The sequence below is a fragment of the Catharus ustulatus genome, chromosome 31, assembly GCF_009819885.2.
Source record: "Catharus ustulatus isolate bCatUst1 chromosome 31, bCatUst1.pri.v2, whole genome shotgun sequence".
Lineage (NCBI taxonomy): Eukaryota > Metazoa > Chordata > Aves > Passeriformes > Turdidae > Catharus > Catharus ustulatus.
The window spans coordinates 717,689-743,739 of record NC_046251.1 but is presented as its reverse complement, the minus strand read 5'-3'; the positions used below and the strand labels follow the sequence as shown (position 1 = coordinate 743,739).

Genomic DNA, 26,051 nt, shown 5'->3' with positions numbered 1-26,051 from the left:
CCCCCAGACCCCAACGCGGGTCACAGGCCCGGGCTCGGCAGGAGAGCGATGGGAAGGGAATTTTGGGATGGAAGGATTTGGGGATTTTAGGAACGATTTTGGGATGGAAAGGAGGGAAAGATTTTGGGATTTTGGGCAGGATTTTGGGATAGGAGGAAGGGAAGGATTTTAGGATTTTGGGCAGGATTTTCGGATGGATTTTGGGATGGAGGGGAAGGATTTTGGGCAGGATTTTGGGATGGAGAGGAAGGATTTTTGGGAAGGATTTTGGGATGGAAGGGAAGGATTTCGGGATTTTGGAATGGATTTTCGGGTGGATTTTGGGCAGGATTTTGGGATGGATTTCGGGAACGATTTTAGGAACGATTTTGGGATGGAAAGAAGGGAAGAATTTGGGGATTTTGGGATGGATTTTGGGCAGGATTTTGGTAAGGATTTCGGGAACGATTTTAGGAACGATTTTGGGATGGAAAGAAGGGAAGAATTTGGGGATTTTGGGATGGATTTTGGGATGGAAAGAAGAGAAGGATTTGGGGATTTTGGGATGGATTTTGGGATGGATTTTGGGATGGATTTTGGGATGGAAAGAAGAGAAGGATTTTGGGATTTTGGGCAGGATTTTGGGCAGGATTTTGGGATGGATTTCGGGATAAATTTTGGAATCCTGAGCGGAATAAACACAACCCTGGCTGCAGCAGCGCTGGGTTTGGGTTCCTGCAGCTGCTCCCCCCTGTCCCGCACCCCATTTCCCCCTCCCCAGCCCCCCGAGGCTTTGTCCCCTCGGGCTCTGTCCCCTGGAGCCCCTCCCCGGGCCCTCCCCCTCCCCACCCTGCCCAGCTGAGCCCTCCCCAGGGACCCCCAAACCCCGAATCCCCCCGAGCTGGGGCCGCTCGGGGCTGCTCGGGGCTGCTCGGGGCTCCAGGTGCTGCAGAACCGCCGGGGGAGGGGAGGGGGGAGGAGACAGCAGAGCCCGAGGGGACCCCCGGAATGCGCCCCCCGAACCCCCCAAAATCCCTTCCCTGTACCCAGAACGACACCCGCCCAACCCCCGAACCCACGAAACCCCTTCCCTGTCCCCAGAACCGGAGCCCCCGGGCCCCCGAACCCCCCAAATCCTCTTCCCTGTCCCCAGAACCGCATCCCCCGAACCCCCGAAAACCCGAACCCCCGAACTCCCGAATCCCTGAACCCCCGAACCCCCGAACCCCCTCACTGTCCCCAGAACCACCAAAACTCCAAATCCCCGAACCCCCGAACCCCCCAAATCCCCCTCCCTGTTCCCAGAACGGAATCCCCGAACTTCCTTCCCTGTCCCCGAACCCCCGAACCCCCTTCCCCAACCCTCACTGTCATACAGAAATGTTCCCCATCCCCATGAGTGACACAGAAGTGTCCCCGGGTGACACAGAAGTGTCCCCAACCCTCACTGTGACACAGAATTGTCCCCAACCCTCACTGTGACACAGAATTGTCCCCAACCCTCCTGGGTGACACAGAAGTGTCCCCAACCCTCACTGTGACACAGAAGTGTCCCTGGGTGACACAGAAATGTCCCCAACCCTCATGGATGACACAGAATTGTCGCCAACCCTCACTGTCACACAGAATTGTCCCCAGCCCTCCTGGGTGACACAGAAGTGTCCCCAACCCTCACTGTGACACAGAAATGTCCCCAACCCTCACTGTGACACAGAAGTGTCCCCGGGTGACACAGAATTGTCCCCAACCCTCACTGTGACACAGAAATGTCCCCCACCCTCACTGTGACACAGAATTGTCCCCAACCCTCACTGTCACACAGAAGTGTCCCCAACCCTCCTGGGTGACACAAAGGTGTCCCCAGGTGACACAGAAATGTCCCCAACCCTCATGGATGACACAGAAGTGTCCCCAACCCTCATGGGTGACACAGAATTGTCCCCAACCCTCACTGTCACACAGAATTGTCCCCAACCCTCCTGGGTGACACAGAATTGTCCCCAACCCTCACTGTCACACAGAAGTGTCCCCAACCCTCACTGTGACACAGAAGTGTCCCCAACCCTCACTGTGACACCCCCCCCGCTCCATCCCCCCCTCGTGCCCGCTCGCCCCGGGCTGGGGACAGTGGCCACCGCGGGCTCCAGCTGTGGCCCGGCCGCCTGTCCCCTGGCCGGTGGCCAAGCCGCGCTCGGTGCCAGCCCCGCGGGCCCCTCCAGCAGCCGGAGCCGCGCCAGGCGAGGCCACAGCTGGGCCCCGGCTGCCACCGCCAGGGTGGGGGCGTCCCCCGTGTCCCCCCGTGTCCCCTGTGCCTCCCTCGTGTCCCCCCGTGTCCCCTCCACATCCCCCCCGTGTTCCCCCGTGTCCCCTGTGCCCCTCTGTGTCCCCTCGTGTCCCCCCCGTGTCCCCCCGTGTCCCCTGTGCCCCCCTCGTGTCCCCCCGTGTCCCCTCCATATCCCCCACGTGTCCCCCGTGTCCCCCATGTCCCCCCCCATGTCCCCCTCATGTCCCCCCCGTGCCCCCCCTGTCCCCCCGTGTCCCCCCGTGTCTCCTGTGCCCCTCAGTGTCCCCCCGTGTCCCCTCCATATCCCCCACGTGTCCCCCCCCGTGTCCCCCCATGTCCCCTGTGCCTCCCCGTGTCCCCCCCATGTCCCCCAGTGTCCCCCGTGTCCCCCCTGTGTCCCCCCCGTGCCCCTCTGTGTCCTCCAGTGTCCCCCGTGTCCCCAGTGCCCCTCCATGTCCCCCGTGTCCCCTCCGTGTCCCCCATGTCCCTCCGTGTCCCCTGTGCCCCCCTCATGTCCCCCTGTGTCCCCTCCATGTCCCCTCCCGTGTCCCCCATGTCCCCTGTGCTCCCCGTGTTCCTCCTGTCACCTGCACTCCCCTTGTCCCCTCGTGTCCCTCCATGTCCCCTCCATGTCCCCCCGTGTCCCCCCGTGTCCCCTCGTGTCCCCTCGTGTCCCCTCCATGTTCCCCCATGTCCCCTGTGCCCCCCCGTGTCCCTCCGTGTCACCCCCGTGTTCCTGTGCCCCTCCGTGTCCCCTGTGCCTTCCCTGTCCCCCCGTGTCCCCCTGTGTCCCCCCGTGTCCCCTCCATATCCCCCCCATGTCCCCCTCAGTGTCCCCCCGTGTCCCCTCCATATCCCCCCCATGTCCCCCTCATGTCCCCCCGTGTCCCCTGTGTCCCTCTATGTCCCCCCTTTTCCCTTAGGGGGGGTCCCTGTCCCTTAGGGGGGGGGGGTCCCTGTCCCATTTTGGGGGCTCCCTGCCCCCCCTCCCCCCTTTAGGGACCCCCTCCCCACCCCGGGGGTCTCTGCTCTGGCTCCCCCCCTCTCCCCTTTGTGGGTGGGGGTGCCCAGGGCCGGATCATTGCTAAGCCCCCCTAAAGCCGGGCTCGGGGAGCTGTAATTCCGGGATTTGCCGCTAATCCGATCCCACCGCAGCCCCCGGCGTGGCCGCCTCGGGAACCCGCGCGGATTTTCCCACTAAGCCGCGATCTCGGGCTCGCTTTAATCGTCCCCTCCCCCCGGGCACCGCCAACTTTTCTGGGGTTGGAGGGGGGGAGAGGGGGCTCGGGAGGGGAGGGGGGGAGGGCAGAGACCCCGGGATGGGCCGGGAGGGGAGGGGGACGCGGGGGGGAAATGCCGGTCCCTGTCACCCCCGGGGAGGAATTTCTGTTCTGTCAGCTCAAGGAGTTGGGGTTGTGAAGGTGGGGGGGGGGGGTTGTGGGGGGGGAAAAAATTCCTGCAGCGTCGTCTGTCCGTCTGTCTGTCCATTCATCTGTCCGTCTGTCTGTCCGTCCATCTGTCTGTCCCAGAGCCATTCCAAATCCCAAATCTATCCCAGATCCCAAATCTATCCCAAACCTGTCCCAAATCCATCCCAAATCCCAGACCCATCCCAGATCCCAAATCTATCCCAGATCCATTCCAGAACCATCCCAAATCCCAAATCCCAAATCTATCCCAGATCCATCCCAGAGCCATCCCAAATCCCAAATCCATCCCAGATCCATCCCAGAGCCATCCCAAATCCCAGATCCATCCCAAATCCATCCCAAATCCCAAATCCATCCCAGATCCACCTCCGACCGATCCCAGAGCCATCCCAAATCCCAAATCCATCCCAGATCCACCTCAGACCGATCCCAGAGCCATCCCAAATCCCAAATCCATCCCAGAGCCATCCCAAATCCCAAATCTATCCCAGAACCATCCCAAATCCCAGATCCATCCCAGATCCATCCCAAATCCATCCCAGACCCATCCCCTGCAGCCTCAGTCCCCAGCCAGGGTGGAATTCTGTCACCGCGGGCTGGGAGCACGAGCAGGGATGGGATCCATCCCAAGTCCATCCCAAATCCATCCCAGACCTGTCCCAGATCCATCCATCCATCCATCCATCCCAAATCCATCCCATACCCGTCCCAGATCCATCCCAAATCCATCCCAAATCCATCCCAGATCCATCCCAGACCCACCCCAGGACAGGATTTGTGTCACCAAGGGCTGGGACCGCGAGCTGTCCCCAAACCCCGCAGGGCAGGGACGGCATCGGGGCCGCTCTCCCCATCCTGGTGACAAATCCCGACCCCTGGGACACCCCCAGAGCCCCCCCAAGACCCCTGGGACACCCCCAGACCCCTGGGACACCCCGGGAATTCTGCCTGGTACATGGGACGCAGCAAAACCCCCCCAAAACCCCGAGGTTCGGATATTTTTCATTTATTTTTTTTTTCCTGCTCTAACCCAAGTTGAGGAAGCTCCCGGCTTTAATCCGCGCCAGATAAACCAACAGCGCAGAGATTTGGAGTTATTGACGGAGTCTCTGCTCGGCTGAGATTAGAGCTCGGCTTAACGCTGTCGCGGGAGGGTTTGGGGCCGCTTTAATCAGAATTTGTACAGCAATAATCCCATCTTTAAACTCGTCCCCGAGCCAATCCCGCCCAAGTTGGAATCGGGGGTGGGGGAGGATGAGGATGGAGAAGGCTCGGGGGCGTTCCCAGCCCAAATGAGGAGATTTGGGGGGGAATTGGGGGGGGATTCCTCGCTGGGAGGGTGGGGAGGGGTCCCTGGAAATGCTCCAGGCCTGGCTGGAGGGGCTGGGGACAAAGGGACAGCCCGGCAGGGGTGGCACTTTGAGGGTGTTGAGGTCCCTCCCAAACCAAAACTGTCCCTGGGTTCGAGGATCCTTGGATTTGGGAATTCTAGGATTTGAGAATCCCTGGGTTTGAGCATTCCTGGGTTTGAGAATCTTTGAGTTCAAGGATCTCTGGGCTCGAGCATCCTTGGATTCGAACATCTCTGGATTCAAGGATCCCTGGATTTGAGGATTCTTGGATTTGAGGATCCCTGGATTCAAGAATCCTTGGATTTGAGAATCCCTGAATTTGAGGATCTCTGGATTCAAACATCCCTGGATTTGAGGATCCCTGGGTTTAAGCATCCCTGGATTTGAACATCCCTGGATTCGAGGATCCTTTTATTTGAGTATCCCTGGATTTGAGGATCCTTGAATTTGAGCATCCCTGAATTCAAATATCCCAGGATTTGAAGATCTTTGGATTTGAGGATCCCTGAATTTGAGGATCCCTGGGTTTGGGGATCCCTGAATTTGAGCATCCCCAGAATCCCGGCACAAACCCCACAAACCCAAACTAAAAAAATCCTTGAACCCAAACCAGGACACCCAGACCCAAATCAGGACACCCAGACCCAAACCCTCCTTTCCCCCCCTCCCCGAGCTCCTCCCCGCCCCTCAATCCCCCAGACCCCCCAAACCAAACCCCATAAACCCAAACTAAAAAAATCCTTGAACCCAAACCAGGACACCCAAACCCTCCTTTCCCCCCCCCCTCCCCGAACCCTCCCGAGCTCCTCCCCGTGCCTCAGTTTCCCCGGGGGACTCGGCGGTTCTTTTGTGCCTTTTTCCAGCACAAAGGGGCACAGATGGAGCCTTTCAGAGGGACCCGGCTCCTTTCGCCGTCTGCCGCCGGCGCTGCCGGGGCCGCATCCCCCGGCATTGAATCCGCACTTTCATAGCTCATTACCCCCCTGATGGATTGGATTAGCGGGGGCTGCTCCACGCGGCTGCTCCGCCGGCCCCGAGGGTGCCCGGGGGGGTTCCCGAGGGCTCCGGGACACGAGAGGAGAGCGGGGGCAACGGGGGCGACCCCCGAGGGGCTGGATGGGGGGTCCTGGGCTAGTCTGAGAGAGCTGGGTGTGCCCCCAGGCTACTTGGAGGGGTCCTGGGGAAGTTTCATGAACCTGGAAGTGCCCATGGGGTATTTAGGGGGGGTTCTGGGTGAGTTCTGGGGACCTGGATGTGCCCCCCAGGCTGCTTGGGGGGGTCCTGGGCGAGTTTGAGAGAGCTGGATGTGCCCATGGGGTATTTGGGGGGGTCCTGGGCGAGTTTCAGAGAACTGGATGTGCCCCCCAGGCTACTTGGGGGGGGTCCTGGGCAAATTCTGGGGACCTGGAAGTGCCCATGGGGTATTTAGGGGGGGTCCTGGGCGAGTTTCAGAGAACTGGGTGTGCCCCCCAGGCTACTTGGGGGGAGTCCTGGGCGAATTCTGGGGACCTGGATGTGCCCATGGGGTATTTAGGGGGGGTCCTGGGCGAGTCTGAGAGAGCTGGATGTGCCCCCTGGGCCAGCTGGGGGGGTCCTGGGCGAGTTTCATGGACCTGGAAGTGCCCATGGGGTATTTAGGGGGGGTCCTGGGCGAGTTTGAGAGAGCTGGGTGTGCCCCCCAGGCTACTTGGGGGGGGGGTCCTGGGCAAGTTTCATGGACTTAGACGTGCCCATGGGGTAGTTGGGGGGTCCTGGGCGAGTTTCAGTGTCCTGGATGTGCCCCCTGGCCCAGTTATGGGGGTCCTGGGTGAGTTCTGGGGACCTGGATGTGCCCCCTGGCGAGTTTGAGAGAGCTGGGTGTGCCCATGGGCTACTTGGGGGGGTCCTGGGGGAGTTTTAATGTCCTGGATGTGTCCATGGGCCAACTGGGGGGATCCTGGGGGAGTTTCATGGAACTGGATGTGCCCCTTGGCCCAGTTATGGGGGGGTCCTGGGCGAGTTTCATGGAGCTGGGTGTGCCCATGGGGTATTTAGGTGGGGTCCTGGGCGAGTTCTGGGAACCTGGATGTGCCCCCCAAGCTACTTGGGGGGGTCTTGGGCGAGTTTCAGTGTCCTGGATGTGCCCATGGGGTACTTGGGGGGGTCTTGGGCGAGTCTGAGAGAGCTGGGTGTGACCCCCAGGCTACTTGGGGGGATTCCTGGGCGAGTCTGAGAGAGCTGGGTGTGTCCTTGGGGTATTTTGGGGGGTCCTGGGCGAGTTTCAGAGAACTGGATGTGCCCCCCAGGCCACTTGGAGGGAGTCCTGGGCAAATTCTGGGGACCTGGATGTGCCCCATGGGGTAGTGGGGGGGGTCCTGGGCGAATTTTAGAGAGCTGGGTGTGCCCCCGGGCAGCTGGAGGAGTCCTGGGTGAATTCTGGGGACCTGGCTGTGCCCCCCAGGCTACTTGGGGGGGTCCTGGGGGAGTTTCAATGTCCTGGATGTGTCCATGGGCCAGCTGGGGGGATCCTGGGGGAGTTTCATGGAACTGGATGTGCCCCCAGGCCAGTTATGGGGGGATCCTGGGCGAGTTTCAGAGAGCTGGATGTGCCCCTGAGGCTGGCTGGGGGGGTTTCCTGGGCGAGTCTGAGAGAGCTGGGTGTGCCCATGGGGTAGTTGGGGGGTCCTGGGCAAGTTTGAGAGAGTCAAATGTGCCCCCCAGGCTACTTGGGGGGGGGTCATGGGCGAGTTTCAGTGTCCTGGGTGTGCCATGAGGTACTTGGGGGGTGTCCTGGGCAAGTTTGAGAGAGCTGGATGTGCCCATGGGCCAGCTGGGAGGGTCCTGGGGGAGTTTCATGGAGCTGGGTGTGCCCATGGGCTACTTGGGGGGCGTCTTGGGCAAGTTTCAGTGTCCTGGATGTGCCCATGGGCTAACTGGGGGGGTCCTGGGCGAGTTCTGGGGACCTGGATGTGCCCACCCCATGTCCCCAGTTGGTGCTGGTGGCTGTGGGACCCCTCAGAGGGTGCAGAGCCCTTGAGGGGCAAAGTTTGGGGTGCTGGATCTGCCCCAGGATGAAATTTGGGGTCTGGGGGCAAAGTTTGGGGTGCTGGATCTCCCAGAGGATGAAATTTGGGAGTCTCAGGGGGTCTCGGGGGTCTCAGCCCTGCTCCTACCCCTCCCACCCCCAATAAATCCCAGCTGAAGGAGGATTGGTTATCCCAAAATCTCGACGACATTTCTCACTCCAGCTCCTTCCCCGCCTCATCCTCCTCATCTTCATCCTCCTCATTTCATCCTCATTTCATCCTCATCCTCCTCCTCATCCTCCTCCTCATCCTCATCTTCATCATCCTCCTCCTCCTCCTCATTTCATCCTCATCATTTTAGGCCAAGCTGCAGCTCCCGGCCCAGCTGTGGCCTAACCCGTGTGGCAGTTAGGCCTGGTTCAGTTCGGCCTGGCTCAGGCCCAGCTCAGTTAGGCCTGGTTGAGTTCGACCCAGCTTATGCCTGGCTTGGCTAGGCCCTGCTCAGTTTGGGCTGGCTTGGTTAGGTGTAGCTCAATTAGGCCCGGCTCAGTTCAGCCTGGCTCGGGCCTGGTTGAGGCCTGGCTCAGTTAGGCCCGGCTCAGTTCAGGCCGGGATTAGGGAGGCTCAGCTCCCCAGGGTAGCTGGGGTTTTGATCTAAAGCCACAGATTTGGTCTGGAGGGGGAGCTCAGATGGAGTCTGAGCCTTCCTCACCCTCATCTCATCCTCATCCTCCTCTGCCTGTCCACAGTGGGAAACGAGGGGAAAAACCCCAAAAAAACCAAGAGGAAAGTGGGGGGGAAAATCAACAAAAAATGCCGGGAAAATGAGGGAAAAAAAAAAAAAAACAACACGGGGAAAATTGGGAAAAAAAAAAAAAAAAGGCCAGGGAAAATCCCCCAGAAAACCAGAGGAAAACGGGAGAAACATGGGGAAAATCCCAAAATAATAAGGGGGGGAAAAAAACAAAATGCCACGGAGAGAACGGGAGAAAACCCCCAAAAACACAGGGAAAAACGGGCAGAAAAAACACAAAAAAATGGGAAAAAAACCCCCAAAAACCACAAGGAAAGTGGGGGGAAAAAGCCACTAAAAACCGCTGAGAAAATGGGGGGAAAAAAACAAAATACACGGGGGAAAATGGGAAAAAAACAAAAAACCTGGGAAAAAACCCAAAAATACGTGGAAAAAAACCAAAAAACGTGGAAAAAAAACGCCAAAAACATGGAAAAACCCCCCAAAACGGGGAAAAAACCCAAAAAACAGGAGGAAAACGGGAAAATCTCCTTGGAGGGGACCCGAGGGACACCCCGAGACCCCCGTGGGAAAGGGGGGGCTGCACACCTGGGCCCCTCCTCCCCATCCCCGCACACCTGGAGCCCCCTCAGATTTTGGGGGGGGGGGTCCCGGAGGCCCCGAGTTGGCAGCAGATGGCTCCAGGCTGCTCCCCCCCCTCCCATCCCCCCCGGGCCGTGTCCCTTTTGTCACCACTCGGGTTTTGTTTCACCCCAGGAACCCCCCGAAAGAATTTTTCCTTTTAGGAACCCCCCCAAAAGGAATTTTTTTCCTGTTGGGACTCCCTCAGAAGGAATTTTTCCTGTTGGGGACTCCCCAGAACCACCCAAAGAAATTTTTCCTCTTAGGACCCCCCCAAAGGAATTTCTCATGCTGGGACTCCCCCCGAGCCAATTTTTCCTGCTGGGAATTTTCCAAATTCTCCCGAATTTTTCCTGTTGGGGACCCTCCAGATCCCCACCCCAAAGAAATTTTTCCTGCTGGAGCCCCCCAGAACCCCCAAATGAATTTTTCCTTCTGGGACCCCCCCCAGAGCGAATTTTTCTTGCTGGGAATTTTCCCGAATTTTTCCACCTCAACTCTGGGACCCCCAAACGCCTCCAAACCCCCCCAAGGCTGCGGGGGGACATCGCGGGGTCCCCCCCAGACCCCCCCCAGCCCCGATTTCCCAAAATTGTGTAAATGCAGCTCCGGCATCCCCTCCCCCCGCGGGGTTTGGGGGTCACCCGTGACCCCTGGCAGATGGCGCGGGGCTCCCACAGCCCTGCCCGGGGCTCCCAGCCCGGCCCGGGCCATCTGCCACGGGCGGGAGAGCCGGGCGGCCCCGGGGACCCCCGGGCGGGCGGGAGGAGCGGATCCGGGACCCCCGGGACCCCCGGACGGGCGGGAGGAGTGGAGCCGGGACCCCCGGGTGGGCGGGAGGAGCGGAACCGGGACCCCCGAATGTGGGGGAAGAGCAGATCCGGGATCCCCGAATCCGGGAGGAGCAGATCTGGGACCCCCGGGACCCCCGAATGTGCGGGAGGAGCGGATCCGGGACCCCCGGGCGGGCGGGAGGAGCGGATCTGGGACCCCCGGATGTGGGGGAGGAACAGATCTGGGACCCCCAAATCCGGGAGGAGCAGATCTGGGACCCCCGGGTGGGCGGGAGGAGCGGATCTGGGACCCCCGGATGTGGGGGAGGAACAGATCTGGGACCCCCAAATCCGGGAGGAGCAGATCTGGGACCCCCGAATGTGGCAGGAGCAGATCTGAGACCCCTGAACGGGTGGGAGGAACAAATCCGGGACCCCCAAATGTGGGGGAGGAGCAGATCCGGGACCCCTCAAATGTGGGAGGAGCAGATCTGAGACCCCCGAATCCGGGAGGAGCAGATTTGGGAGCCCCGAATCCGGGAGGAGCAGATCTGGGACCCCCAAATCCGGGAGGAGCAGATCTGGGACCCCCAAATGTGGGGGAGGAGCAGATCTGGGACCCCTGAATGTGGGGGAGGAGGGGTCGGAGCCGACGCGGGGAGAGGGTGGCCACCACACCCCGGGAATCCCAAAAACGGGACCCCAAAATCCTGGAGGAGCAGATTCGGGACCCCCAGGAACCCCCAAATCCGGGAGGAGCAGATCTGGGACCACCCAAATGTGCGGGAGGATGGAACGGGGCCAGTGCGGGGAGAGGGTGGCTACCACACCTCGGGAACCCCAAAAACGGGACCCTAAAATGTGGGGGAGGAGGGATCGGGGCCGGCGCGGGGAGAGGGTCGCTACCAAAGATCCGGGCACCCCAAAAACGGGACCCCAAATCCGGGAGGAGCAGATCTGGGAACCCTCAGATGCCCCCCACCATTCCTGACACCCCAAATCCCCCTTGACTGTTCTACATCCCCAATTCCTGGCACCCCAAATCAATCCTGTGACCCCTTTTGTGCTCTGCCTCCATTTCTGACACCCCAAATCCCCCCCGCAACCCCCAGGATTGTTCTGCCCCCCATTCCTGACACCCCAAATCAATCCTAGGCTGTTCTGTCCCCATTCCTGGCACCCCAAATCCCCCCAGAGCCCCCTCCAAGCTCAGGGATCCCAACTCGGGGGTCTCAGACCCTCTGGGACCCCCCAGCCCACCTCAAATCCTCCCTGGGCTCTTCTGCCCCAATTCCTGACACCCCAAATCCCCTCTGGACTGTTCTGCCCCAATTCCTGGCACCCCAAATCCCCCCTGGATTGTTCTGAACCCCAATTCCTGGCACCCCAAATCCCCTCTGGATTATTCTGCCCCAATTTCTGACGCCCCAAATCAATCCTGGGACCCCTTTTGTGCTCTGCCCCCATTCCTGACACCCCAAATCTCCTCTGGACTGTTCTGAACCCCAATTCCTGGCACCCCAAATCCCCTCTGGACTGTTCTGAACCCCAATTCCTGGCACCCCAAATCCCCTCTGGATTATTCTGCCCCAATTTCTGACACCCCAAATGAATCCTGGGACCCCTTTTGTGCTCTGCCCCCATTCCTGGCACCCCAAATCCCCTCTGGACTGTTCTGAACCCCGATTTCTGACACCCCAAATCCCCTCTGGATTATTCTACCCCAAATCCTGGCACCCCAAATCAATCCTGGGCTCTTCTGCCCCAATTCCTGACACCCCAAATTCCACCGGGATTGTTCTGAACCCCCATTTCTGACACCCCAAATCCCCTTAGGACTGTTCTGCCCCCATTCCTGGCACCCCAAATCCCCCCTGGGCTGTTCTGAACCCCAATTCCTGGCACCCCAAATCCCCCCCGCACCCCCAGAACCTTCTGGACCCCAACTCGGGGGGCTCGGACCCTCTGGGACCCCCCAGCCCACCCCAAATCCCCCCCCAAAAAACGAGACAACGACCCCGTGTCTTGAAACGAGACCACGACTTTATTCGAGCTACAAACCCCAAACCTCTCTTTACAAAAGGATAAAACATTTTTTCAGTACAAAAGGGAAGGGACTTCAAATCACCTCAAAATTCCCCAATTTTGGGCAAAACCGGGGAGATTTGGGACGTCAAAAATACGGAATTTCTTTGAGAAGCAAACAAAAAAATAAAATTAGTTGCATAGCATTTAAAAATTATTGCTCAGAGCTGCTGGCAGGATCCCAAATCCGTGGAAATGTGAAATATGGATTTAAATATGGAAATATTTTGGGGGGAAAAAAAAGTAAAAATCAGGTGGTGGAAGGGAAATCAAAATAAATTAAATAAATAATGGGGAATAAATAACCCTGGAGCACCAGCACGGCAAAAACCACGAGGATTCCGAAAGGGAATTCCCGAAATTTCTGGGAAAAGGGGGAGGAAAAAAAGGGGAAAATCCTTCAGTACATCCCAGGATTCCTGGGAAAACGGGAGGGAATTAATTAGGAGACCTCACATGTTAATTAATAAATTAAAGAGGGAATTGAGACGGGTTTGGAGCGGGGGAGGGAGGGGAAGGGACGAGGGCTCCTTTTGGGATTTTGGGATTCTGGGATTTGGGATTTTGGGGATTTGGAGTTCCAGAATTTGGGATTGTAGAGTTTGGGTTTGCAGAGTTTGGGGTTTTGGGATTCAGGATTCTGGGATTTGGGATTTTGGGGATTTGGGGTTCCAGAATTTGGGATTGCAGAGCCTGGGGTTTTGGGATTCAGGATTCTGGGATTTGGGATTTTGGAATTTGGAGTTCCAGAATTTGGGGCTCTGGAATTTGGGGTTCTGGGATTTGGGATTTTGGGATTTGGGATTGTGGGATTTGAGGTTCTGGAATTTGAGATTCTGGGATTTGGGATTCTGGAGTTTGGGATTCTGGATTTCGGGATTTTGGGATTTGAGGTTCCAGATTTTGGGATTCTGAGATTTGGAATTCTGCAATTTGGGATTCTGGAGTTCAGGATCCTGGATTTGGGATTCCAGATTTTGGGGTTCTGGTATTTGGGATTTGGTATTCTGGGATTTGGGATTCTGGGATTTGGAATTCTGGAGTTTGGGATTCTGGAATTTGAGATTTTGGGGTTCTGGGATTTGGGTTTCTGGAATTCGGGATTCTGGGATTCGAGATTCTGGAGTTTGGGATTCTGGGATTTGGGATTGTGGAGTTCAGGGTTCTGGGATTTGGGGTCCCAGCCGGGGTTTCCAGGTTTGTTTTGGGCAGGCAGGGGGAGGGGCACAGGGCGTGACTGGACCGTGGGAGAGGGACTGGGATGGCCACAGGTGGTGGGCTACCATCCCTGGGCAGTGGGCAACCATCCCTGGGCAGTGGGCCAGTGCCCCTGGCAGGAGGGGCCAGCAGGGACGGGGCTGTGTCCCCACACCAGCGATGGGACAGGGAGGGGACATCGGCCACCCCCAGGGCCACTGTGGGGACAGCATCATGGTCACCATGGGGACAGCAGCATGGTGACACTGGCCACCACAGGGACAGCAGCACAGTGTCACCCCCAGAGCCACCATGTCCTGCAGGGACGTTCAGGGTCCCTCCCTCCTGTGTCCATCCTGGGGACGGCTCCAGGCCCGACAGCTCCGCACCCCAAACCTGAGTCTGGTCCAAAACCCACTCCCAACCCCAAACCTTTGTCCAATCCCAAACTCATCTCCAACCCCAAACCTTTGCTCAACCCTAAATGCATCTCCAGCCCCAAACCCAAGTCCGACCCCAAACTTTTGTCCAGTCCTAAATCTGTGTCCAGTCCCAAACCTTTTCCCAATCCCAAACCCATCTCTGTCCCCAAACCTTTCTCCAACCCCAAACCTTTGCTCAACCCTAAATGCATCTCCAGCCCCAAACCCATTCCCAGTCCCAAACCCGTGTTCAGCCCCAAAATTTTGTCCAACCCCAAATCCATTTCCAGTCCCAAACCTTTGGTCAATCCCAAACCCATCTCCAGCCCCAAACCTTTTCCCAACCCCAAACCTTTGCTCAACCCTAAACACATTTCCAGCCCCAAACTTCTGTCCAACCCCAAATCCATTTTCAGCCCCAAACCTTTTCCCAACCCCAAACCTTTGCTCAATCCCAAATGCATTTCCAGCCCCAAACCCATTCCCAGCCCCAAACCCATTCCCAACCCCAAACCTTTCTCCAACCCCAAACCTTTGCTCAACCCTAAACACATTTCCAGCCCCAAACCTTTGTCCAGCCCCAAAACTTTGTCCAGCCCCAAACTGTTGTCCAACCCCAAATCCATTTCCAGTCCCAAACCTTTGCTCAACCCCAAACCTCTGCCCAGCCCCAAACACATTCCCAGCCCCAAACCCATCTCCAGCCCCAAACCTTTGTCCATCCCCAAATCCATTTCCAACCCCAAACCTTTGCTCAGCCCCAAACCCATGCCTGGCCCCAAACCCATCTCCAGCCCCAAAGCCATCTCCAGCCCCAAACCTTTCTCCAGCCCCAAACCTTTCCCCAGCCCCAAAGCCGCCCCCATCCCCGTCACTCGCTGAAGATGGCCCCGAGCTGCGTCCCGCCCACGTGGGGCGCGAAGGCCTCGTACCCCACATCCAGCGGGATCTCGTAGCGGCCCACGGAGCTCTGGAAGTGGGAGCCGTGTCCGTGCTGGGCCGTGGCCAGGCTGCCCGGGGGGAAGTGACCCAGGAAGGGAAAGGATTTCTCCAGCTCTGGGGACCCGTCCTGCTTGAGCGCGAAATTCCCGCTGACGCTCAGCGGCGGCGTCAGCGGCCCCTCGTAGGGCGGCGTGGAGCATCCCAAAGAAGCATCCACCAAACTTTTGAAGGCTGGAGGCTTCAGGTGCAGCAGGTGAGACTCCATGGATCCGTAAGGGGGGCTTGGTAGCCCTTGGTAGCCGAAGGAGTGGCCGGGCAAGCCGGGCTCGCAGGATTTCTCCTCGTGTTTCTCCAGGAAAAGCGGCTGCGAGCCCAGCTGGAGGCAGCCGGCCACCAGGTTGCTGGTGGGTTGGGAGAGCCCCTTGCACAACATTTCCACAAAGTTTTTCCCCTCCGGAGTCTGCCCCGTCTCCAGCACCTCGGACAGGGCCCAGATGTAATTCCTGGCCAGGCGTAAAGTCTCGATTTTGGAAAGTTTTTGCGTTTTGGAGTAGCAGGGCATGACCCTGCGCAGGTTGTCCAGGGCGTCGTTCAGGCCGTGCATCCTCGTGCGCTCCCGAGCGTTGGCCTTGACCCTGCGAGCCCTGAACCTCTCCAGCCTGGCCTTGGTCATCTTCTTCTTCTTTGGGCCTCTCCTCTTGGGTTTTTCACCTTCCTCTTCCTCTTCCTCCTCCTCCTCGGCGCTGTCGCGTTCCTCGGGAAGGGTCGGGACCAACGCGAAATTTTCGTTATTTTGCTCCTTGGCTGCCCGAGTTTCGTCCACCCAGCCCTGGCTGCTGAGCTCGGCCATGTCCGAGGGTTTGGGGCAGGTCTGGGGCATCCCCCGAGCTCTGCAAGGCAGGGACAGGGAGGTGGGGACGGCGAAATTCTCCCTGCACCTCCAAATTTATTTTTTTCCCCTCTCAATTCCCAGCGGATTTTATTTGGGAGGCGCTTCCACCTCTCCCTTGAGCTCCAGCGCTTCCCAACCACCCCATTTCGGATTTATTCCCACTCCTTCCACCCCTGCTCTCACATTTAGGGTGACAAAAACGGGCTGGGAATTCCCGGTGGGAGATTTTCCTTCTCTTTACGCCGTTAATCATCCCCCCCAAATCCCGTCCCCGCTCATTCCATAAAGCTTTAGCCCCTAAGCAGCTTTGCTGGAAGTGCTGCCCGAGCCTCGGCTCCCCTTCCCCGAGCATCCCACGCGGAAAATCCCGCTTTTAATTACGCGTGATGGGGCTCCCGACCGGGATTAGGGTGTTAATTGCTGTCCTGTAAATCGGGGAAGGATCGATTTTGGGGTGAGGAGGTGAGCCCGGCAGGAGCCGAGTCCTTCTTGTGGGATGGTCGCGTTGAGATCTGCCCCAAAATGCTGCAGATTTCCCCCAAATCGCTTCAGATCTGCCCCAAAATGCTGCAGATTTGCCCCAAAACGCTTCAAATTTGCTCCAAATTGTTGCAAATTTGCCCAAAATCGCTGCAGATTTGCCCAAATCGCTGCAGATTTCCCCAAAATGCTTCAGGTTTGCCCCAAATCGCTGTGGATTTGCCCCAAATCGCTGTGGATTTGCCCAAATCGCTGCGGATTTACCCCAAAAATCCCCCCAGGTTGCAGCCGGGGGTCTCTTCCCCCCCATCCTCGGGGTTTCTCCCTCTCTTCGCTGCTCCCCAGGATCCATCCCGGGAGGAAATCCCCGAGTTTGGGGTTCCCTTCTGGAGGGGAATCCCCTGCCCCGCATTTAGGGGCAAAGTTCTCTCTTTGGAAATCGCGATGGGATTTTTAAGGGGATTTTGTTTTTTCTTTATGCTGAATATTGATTTTAAAAAAATTAAAATTATTTTAAAATAATTTAATTTTTTTTTAAAAAAGGAAGAAATTCCACGAAGAGGGAATCTCCCGAGGAAATTTCCTCCCTCACCATCCCCCACCAGACCCGGGGGTCGCTGTGTCCCCACCGGGGACCGGGACCGCGGCTCTGTCCCCACCCCGGTACCGGTGACCCCATCCCGCTCCTCTCCCCGCACCCCCGAGCCGGGATCGCCCCGCTCCGCCCCCCCGGGAGCACCGGGATCACCGAGAGCACCACCGGGAGCACCGGGCCGGACTTACCTGAGCACCGCAGCGAGTCCCCGCTGACACTCGTGTCACTCGTGTCACTCGTCCGGGGACATGGTGGGGTCAGCACCGGGAGGGCACCGGGAGCGGCACCGGGAGAGCAGCAGGAGCAGGACCGGGAGCGGCACCGGGAGAGTGGCGGGAGCAGCACCGGGAGCTCAACAGGAGTAGCAGCAGAAGCGGCACCGGGAGCGGCACCGGGAGCGCACCGGGAGAGCGGCGTGAGGGCACCGGGAGGGCACCGGGAGCTCAGCAGGAGCAGCAGCAGAAGCGGCACCGGGATCGCACCGGGACCGGGAGGGCACCGGGAGAACAGCAGGAACGGCACCGGGAGCGGCACCGGGATCGGGACCGGGAGAGCACCGGGAGAGCAGCGGGAGAGCAGCAGGAGCGGCACCGGGAGATCACCGGGAGCGGCACCGGGAGGGCACCGGGAGAGCAGAAGGAGCGGCACCGGGAGTGATACCGGGAGCTCAGCAGGAGCAACAGCAGGAGCGGCACCGGGATCGCACCGGGAGCAGCACTGGGAGATCACCGGGAGCGCACCGGGAGCTCAGCAGGAGAGCAGCAGGAGCGGCACCGGGAGCAGCACCGGGAGAGCAGCAGGAGCGGCACCGGGACCGGGACCGGGAGCGCACCGGGAGCTCAGCAGGAGAGCAGCAGGAGCGGCACCGGGAGAGCGGCGGAAGCGGCACCGGGAGCGGCACCGGGAGATCACCGGGACTTCACCGCGATGTCACCGGGATCTCTACGGAATCTCCCCGGAATCTCCCCGGGACTTCAGCAGAATCTCCCCGAGATCTCCCCGGGAAATCACCAGGATCTCCCCGGGATGTCACCAGGATGTCCCCGGGATGTCCCCGGGATGTCCCCGCGACCGCGGCTCGGGCGGTTTTGAGCTCTCCGCGCTGCTCGCGGTTCCTGCCCGGCCGCGGGTCCCGCGCGGCTCCTCCCACGGGGGGAGGAATCGGGGCCGGCTCCTCCCGCGGCCCCACCGGGACCCCCGGGGCAGGGTCCGAGCCCCCCGGGACGGGGAACAGGCGGGGGGACACCCCCGGGTTTGGGGACTCAGGAACATCCCTGAGTTTTTGAGAACCCCTGGATGGGGGTTTGGGGACACCCCCGGGTTTTGGGAACGCCTGGATGGGGATTCGGGGTCATTCCCGACTTTTGGGGGACTCAGGAACATCCCCTGTATTGGGAACCCCTGGATGGAGATTTGGGGACACCCCCGACTTTGTGAACCCCTGGATGGGACTCGGGGACACCCCCGAATTTTGGGGAACCCCTGGATGGGGACTCGGGGACACTCCCGGTTTTTGGGGGACTCAGGAACATCCCCGAGTTTTTGAGAACCCCTGGATGGGGACACGGGGACACCCCGGGTTTTGAGGGACTCAGGAACATCCCTGAGTTTTTGGGGACCTCTGGATGGGGACACGGGGACATCCCCGGGTTTTGGGAACCCTTGAATGGGGATTCAGGGACACCTCCGGTTTTGGTGAATTTAGGAACATCCCCTGTATTGGGAACCCCTGGATGAAGATTTGGGGACACCTCCGAATTTTGGGAACCCCTGGATGGGGACTCGGGGTCATCCCCGACTTTTGGGGGGACTCAGGAACATCCCTGAGTTTTTGGGGACCTCTGGATGGGGATTCGGGGACACCCCCGGTTTTGGGGGACTCGGGGGCACCCTGACTTTGTGAACCCCTGGATGAGGAACTCGAGGACTCCCCGAAAAAATTCCGAGACTCTTGTGTTGTTTTATTAATCCTCAGGACTGGGGGACCCCCTCTCACCAGGGGTTCCCCAAATTTTCGGCAGCAGCTGGAAGCGGGGTGACAACAACAACACCTCAAAAATCGCTCCCCTCACCCATCCGCTGCTCCCCAAACCCCCGCGCCCCCTCCCCACCCCCTCGGGACCCCTCCCCACCGCCGGCGAGCGCTGGGAATCGGGATTATGAGGAATACTAATTAATTCATTAGTCGGCTCCGTGGCTCCCTTCCCGAACAGATTGCGGCCGATAAATCTGCCTGTTGCGGGCCCCCCCTGACAGATGGCTCCAACAGGTCCCGGCACCCGCACAAAGGGCCCGGTGGGCGCCCCGGGGAAGGGGGGACACGGCCCGGGCTCCCCCCGGGACCCCCGAGGGCTGCGGGCATTGTCTGAGCCGGCCGCGTGCTGATCCCATTGTGCGGGGTCCGCCACTGTTGGGGGGGTGGGGGGCGCGACCCCCCCGGGAACCTCGGCAAAGATGGGCCTGGGCTGGGGGCTTCTCTGCCTTCATCTCTCTGCCTTCATCCCTTCTCTTCCTTTATTCTCTTCTCTTCCTTCATCCCTTCCGTTATCCCTTTCCCTTCCCCTTATCCTCTTTTCTTCCCTTCCCTTTTCCCTTCCCTTCCGTTATCTTTTTCCCTGCCCTTATCCTCTTCACTTTTCCCTTCTCCCTTTCCCTTCTCCCTTTCCCTTCTCCCTTTCCTTTTTCCCCTTCCCTTCCCTTCCCTTCCCTTCCCTTCCCTTCCCTTCCCTTCCCTTCCCTTCCCTTCCCTTCCCTTCCCTTCCCTTCCCTTCCCTTCCCTTCCCTTCCCTTCCCTTCCCTTCCCTTCCCTTCCCTTCCCTTCCCTTCCCTTCCCTTCCCTTCCCTTCCCTTCCCTTCCCTTCCCTTCCCTTCCCTTCCCTTCCCTCTTCCTTTATCCTTATCCCCTTCCCTTTCCCCTTTCCCCTTCCCTTCCCCTGTCCTTCCTCTTTTCTTTTCCCTTCCCTTCCTCTTCTTATTCCCTTCCCTTATCCTCTTTCCTTCCCTTTTCCTTCCCTTCCTTTCCTTTTCCTTTTCTCCCCTTTTCCTTTTCCTTTTTTTCCTTTTCCTTTTCTTCATTCCTTTCCCTTCCCCTTCCCTTTCCTTTTCCTTTTCTCCCCTTTTCCTTTTCCTCATTCCCTTCCCTTTCCTTTTCCTTTTTTCCTTTTCCTTTATTTCCTTTTCCTCATTCCCTTTCCTTTTCCTTTTTCCCTTTTCCTTTTCCTCATTCCCTTTCCTTCACTTCCCTTTCTCCCCTTTTCCTTTTCCTCCTCCCCTTCCCTTTCCTTTTCCTTTTCTCCCCTTTTCCTTTTTTCCTTTTCCTTTTCCTCATTCCCTTCCCTTCCCCTTCCCTTTCCTTTCCTCCCCTTTTTCTTTTCCTTTTTTTTTGCTTTTCTTTTTCCTCATTCCCTTCCCTTTTCCTTTTCTTCCCTTTTCCTTTTCTTCCCTTTTCCTTTTATCCCCTTTTCCTTTTCTTCATTTCTTTCCCTTCCCCTTCCCTTTCCTTTTCCTTTTCTCCCCTTTTCCTTTTTTATCTTTTCCTCATTCCCTTCCCTTTCCTTTTCCTTTTTTTCCTTTTCCTTTTCCTCATTCCCTTCCCTTTCTCTCCTTTTCCTCATTCCCTTCCCTTTCCTTTTCATTTTCTCCCCTTTTCCTTTTCCTTTCCCTCATTCCCTTCCCCTTCCTTTTCTCCCCTTTTCCTTTCCCTTTTTTCCTTTCCCTTTTTTTCCTTTTCCTTTTCCTCATTCCCTTCCCTTCCCTTTCCTTTTCCTTTCTCCCCTTTTCCTTTTCCTTTATTTCCTTTTCCTCATTCCCTTTCCTTTTCCTTTTTTCCTTTTCCTTTTCCTCATTCCCTTTCCTTCCCCTTCCCTTTCCTTTCCTCCCCTTTTTATTTTCCTTTTTTTTTGCTTTTCCTTTTCCTCATTCCCTTCCCTTTTCCTTTTCTCCCCTTTTCCTTTTATCCCCTTTTCTGCTTCCTCATTCCTTTCCCTTCTCCTTCCCTTTCCTTTTCCTTTTCTCCCCTTTTCCTTTTCCTTTTTTTCCTTTTCCTCATTCCCTTCCCTTTCCTTTTCCTTTTTTCCTTTTCCTTTTCCTCATTCCCTTCCCTTTTCCTCATTCCCTTCCCTTCCCCTTTTCCTTTTCCTTTTTTCCTTTTCCTTTTCCTTTTCCTTTCCCTTCCCCTTTCCCTTCCCCTCCATCCCTGCCCTGGGGGGATCCCAAACCCCAAATCAAACCGAATTTTTGGGACTGAGGAAACCGAGAGAAGCTCAACCCATCCCCGTTCCCCCGGCAATTTCCAGAACAAACATCAGGAAAAACCCGGCTGGAATTCCCGGGCCCGTGCGGAAGCGCAATTAGCGCGAATTAACGGGGTTTAATTTAATCCCGGCAGCTGCTCCCGGCCCTCCTCATTTCCATAACACTGGGGAATGCAATTAGGGAGAAACGAGGGGCTGGGGGCTGCGGCCAGCGCTCGGTGACCCGTGCTTGTCACTTTGAGCGATGGTGGCACCGCCGGGAGGGGACAAAGGGACGCTGACCCCTCGGATCGGTTTTGGGGACCCCAAAAATCCCGGAGGATTTTTTCCCCCATCTCGGTGGATGCTGGAGAAGGGACGCGTCAGGGGTTGGGGATATTTTGGGGGGAATTCTGTCCCCAAAAATGTCCTGGGGGTGGTGACAGGGTGGGGACACCTGAGCCCGCTCGTGCCTCAGTTTCCCCTTCCCTGATTGCCCCTTCCTCATTTTCCTGCTCCGGTTTCCCATTTTTTTCCAGAACTGGGAAGGAAAAACAGAAAGGAGGAGGGAAAAATAAAGAACTTTTTGGGGTAGAACCCCTCCAGAGGGAATTTTCTTGATGGGAAAAAAGAACTTTTTGGGGTAGAACCCTCCCAGAGGGAATTTTTCCTCTTGGGAAAAAAGAATTTTTTGGGGCAGAACGCCCCCGGAGGGAATTTTTCCTGTCGGAGCCCCCCCGAGGGAATTTTCTTGCTGTGATAAAAGAACTTTTTGGAGCAGAACCCCTCCAGAGGGAATTTTTCCTGTTGGGAATAAAGAACTTTTTGGAACAGAACTTCCCCAGAGGGAATTTTTCCTGTTGGGAACCCCAGAAGCGCCCCCGAGAGAATTTTTCCTGCTGGGAAAAAAAGAATTTTTCTGGGCAGAACCCTCCAGAGGGAATTTTCTTGATGGGAAAAAAGAACTTTTTGGAGCAGAACCCCTCCAGAGGGAATTTTTCCTGTCGGAGATCCCCAGAGGGAATTTTTCCTGATGGGAAAAAAAGAACTTTATGGGGCAGAACTCCCCATGGAATCACAGGGAATAATCCACGGAATGGAATCACATGGAATCAGATATGGGATAGTGCATGGAATCACAGGGAATCACAGGGAATCATCCATGGACTTGCACACGGAATCGTACGTGGAATGACATGGAATCACATGAAATCAGCCCAGGAATTGCACATGGAATCACACACGGAATCAGACCGGGAATTGCACATGGAATCACACACGGAATCAGAACGGAATTGCACGGGGAATAACATGGGGAATCCCATATGGAATCACCCATGGAATGGCACAGGGATTGGCAGCGAATCACAGGCAATCATCATGGAATTGCACAGGGAATTACAGGGAATCAGACCGGGAATCTCACATGGAATCGCAGGGAATCATCATGGAATTACAGGGAATCACAGGGAATTACAGGGAATCATCATGGAATTTCACAGGGAATCACAGGGAATCAAAGCAGGAATTGCACATGGAATCACAGGAAATCACCCATGGATTGTCATGGAATCACAGGGAATTGTCATGGAATCACAGGGAATCATCATGGAATTGCACAGGGAATCACGGGGAATTACAGGGAATCAGACCGGCAATCAAACTGGGAATCTCACATGGAATCAGACCGGGAATTGCACAGAGAATCAGAAGGAATTACAGGGAATCATCATGGAATTACACACAGAATCAGACAGGGAATTGCACAGAGAATCACCCATGGAATTACAGGGAATTACAGGGAATCAGACCGGGAATCTCACAGGAAATCACACAGGGAATCATCACGGAATTACACAGGGAATCACAGGGAATCTGACCGGGAATTGCACAGAGAATCATCCATGGATTTACAGGGGATCACACCAGGAATCTCACATGGAATCATTTATGGAATCGCAGGGAATCATCATGGAATTACACAGGGAATCACAGGGAATTACAGGGAATCAGACCGGGAATCAGACAGGGAATCTCACAGGGAATCACAGGGAATTACAGGGAATCATCATGGAATTACACACAGAATCAGACCGGGAATTGCACAGAGAATCTCCCATGGAATCATTTATGGACTCGCAGGGAATCAGCCCGGGAATCAAACTGGGAATTGCACAGAGAATCATCCATGGATTTACAGGGACTCGCAGGGAATCAGCCCGGGAATCTCCCATGGAATCATTTATGGACTCGCAGGGAATCAGACCGGGAATCTCCCATGGAATCATTTATGGAATCGCAGGGAATCAGACCGGGAATCTCCCATGGAATCATTTATGGAATCGCAGGGAATCAGCCCGGGAATCTCCCATGGAATCATTTATGGAATCAGCCCGGGAATCTCGCATGGAATCATTTATGGAATCTCAGGGAATCAGCCCGGGAATCTCCCATGGAATCGCCCCCGGAGCCGCTCACGGGGCCGCGCACGAGCCGTTCCCGCATCCCCGGGCCGGAGCTGACCCCTGCTGGCGGCAGCGCTCGGCAGCCGAGCTGTGCCCGGTGTCCCCCCGGTGTCCCTTCAGTGTCCCCCAGTGTCCCCCGGTGTCCCTTCAGTGTCCCCCCGGTGTCCCTTCAGTGTCCCCCAGCCCCTCCGAGTGTCCCCTGGTGACCCCCGGTGTCCCCTGAGTGTCCCCTGATCTACCCCGGTGTCCCCCGGTGTCCCTTCAGTGTCCCCCAGTGTCCCCCCGGTATCCCCTGGTGTCCCTTCAGTGTCCCCCGTGTGTCCCCCGAACCACCCTCGGTGTCCCCTGGTGTCCCTGAGTGTCCCCCAGTGTCCCTTCACTGTCCCCCGACCCCTCCCGGGTGTCCCCCGGCTGTCCCTCGGTCTCCCCTGAGTGTCCCCCGTGTCCCTTCAGTGTCCCCCAACCCCCGCGGTGTCCCTCCGGTGTCCCCCGACCCCCACCGGGCTGTCCCCTGGTGTCCCCTGAGTGTTCCCCAGCCCCTCCGAGTGTCCCCCGCTGTCCCTTCAGTGTCCCCCAACCCCCGCGGTGTCCCTCCGGTGTTCCCCGACCCCCACCGGCCTGTCCCCTGGTGTCCCCTGAGTGTCCCCCAGCCCCTCCGAGTGTCCCCCGGTGTCCCTCGGTGTCCCTTCAGTGTCCCCCGACCCCTCGGGGAGGAGGATGATGATGAGGAGGAGAAGGAACAGCCTTGGATGAGGAAGATGAGGAAGATGACGATGATAAGGATGAGGAGGAAGATAAGGATGAGGATGAGGATGATGAGGAAGATGAGGAGGAAGAGCAGCCTTGGCTGAGGAAGATGAGGAGGATGAGGATGATGAGGAAGACGAGGAAAATGAGGAAGATGATGAGGAAGAGCAGCCCTGGCTGACGAAGATGAGGATGAGGATGATGAGGATGTGGAGGAAGAGCAGCCCTGCCTAAGGAAGATGAGGAAGATGAGGATGATGAGGAGGAAGAGCAGTCCTGGCTGAGGAAGATGAGGATGAGGATGATGAGGAAGATGAGGAGGAAGAGGAAGAAGAGCAACCCTGACTGACGAAGATGACGATGATGAGGACGAGGACGAAGAGCAGCCCTGGCTGAGGAAGACGAGGAAGATAAGGATGAGGATGAGGACGAGGAGGAAGAGCAGCCCTGGCTGACGAAGATGAGAATGATGATGACGATGATGACGATGAGGAGGAAGAGCATCCCTGGCACACTTCGCGGCTCCTCTGCCGGGCCCCAGATGTTTGAGCCGCGGGCTCGGCTTTGCCCGTTTGGCAGAGCCCCGGCCCAGCTGCTGCCCCCGGACCCCCCCGAGACCCCCCCGAGACCCCCCCGAGACCCCCCCGAGACCCCCCCGAGACCCCCCCGGACCCTTCCAGACCCCCCCGGACCCTTCCAAACCCCCCCGGAACCCCCCGACCCTCCTCGGCCACACCTGGGCCAGCCTGGCCCCGTTCCAGGTTTGGATCCGAGCCCGCGCTCCCGGCGGACCCGCGCCAGACCCGGGACAAATCCCAAAAACCCCTCGGGATGGGGGAGGGGGGGGTGGGGGGTGTGGATTTGGGGGGGGCTCGGGGGGGTTTGGGGATTTTCCAGCGTCCCGAGGGATGGGGGAGGGGATTTCCTGAGGATTGTCGGGGTTTATTTATTATCCATAAATGGCACAAATGCTGTAAATTCCGTAAATCCCATCCCATAAATTCCATAAATCCCAGTGCTCCCCATCCCATTGATCCCATCCCAAAAATCCCAAAAATCCCAAAAATTCCATAAATTCTGTAAATCCCAAAAATCCCAAACATTAAAAAATCTCCATAAATCACATAAATCCCATAAATCCCATCCCATAAATTCCATAAATCCCATAAATCCCAGTGCTCCCCATCCCATTGATCCCATCTCATTGATCCCAAAAATCCCAAAAATCCCAAAAATCCCAAAAATCCCATCCCACCGATCCCAAAAATCCCATAATTCCCAAAATCCCAAAAATCCCATAAATCCCATCCATAAATTCCATAAATCCCAGTACTCCCCATCCCATTGATCCCATCCCACTGATCCCAAAAATCCCATAAATCCCAAAAATCCCATCCCATAAATTCCATAAATCCCATAAATCCCAGTGCTCCCCGTCCCACTGATCCCATCCCACTGATCCCAAAAATCCCATAAATCCCATAAATCCCATCCATAAATTCCATAAATTCCATAAATCCCAGCGCTCCCCGTCCCACTGATCCCATCCCACTGATCCCAAAAATCCCCAAAATCCCAAAAATTCCATAAATTCTGTAAATCCCCAAAATCCCAAACATTAAAAAATCTCCATAAATCACATAAATCCCATAAATCCCATCCCATAAATTCCATAAATTCCAGTGCTCCCCATCCCATTGATCCCATCTCATTGATCCCAAAAATCCCAAAAATCCCAAAAATCCCAAAAATCCCATCCCACTGATCCCAAAAATCCCATAATTCCCAAAATCCCA

At 57.1% G+C, this 26,051-nt stretch overlaps 1 protein-coding gene across 1 annotated transcript; it reads right to left on the bottom strand.

Moving 5' to 3' along the window:
• Positions 1 to 14,773: 14,773 nt before the first annotated feature.
• On the bottom strand, positions 14,774 to 15,724 carry NEUROD4 (neuronal differentiation 4). Its single transcript, XM_033083406.1, has one exon. The coding sequence runs from the start codon at positions 15,722 to 15,724 to the stop codon at positions 14,774 to 14,776; it is 951 nt and encodes a 316-aa protein (XP_032939297.1).
• Between the last annotated feature and the right edge of the window lie 10,327 nt (positions 15,725 to 26,051).

Excerpts from the sequence above, each read along its gene's own strand:
- NEUROD4 (XM_033083406.1), bottom strand. The coding sequence starts at position 15,724 with ATGCCCCAGACCTGCCCCAAACCCTCGGACATGGCCGAGCTCAGCAGC.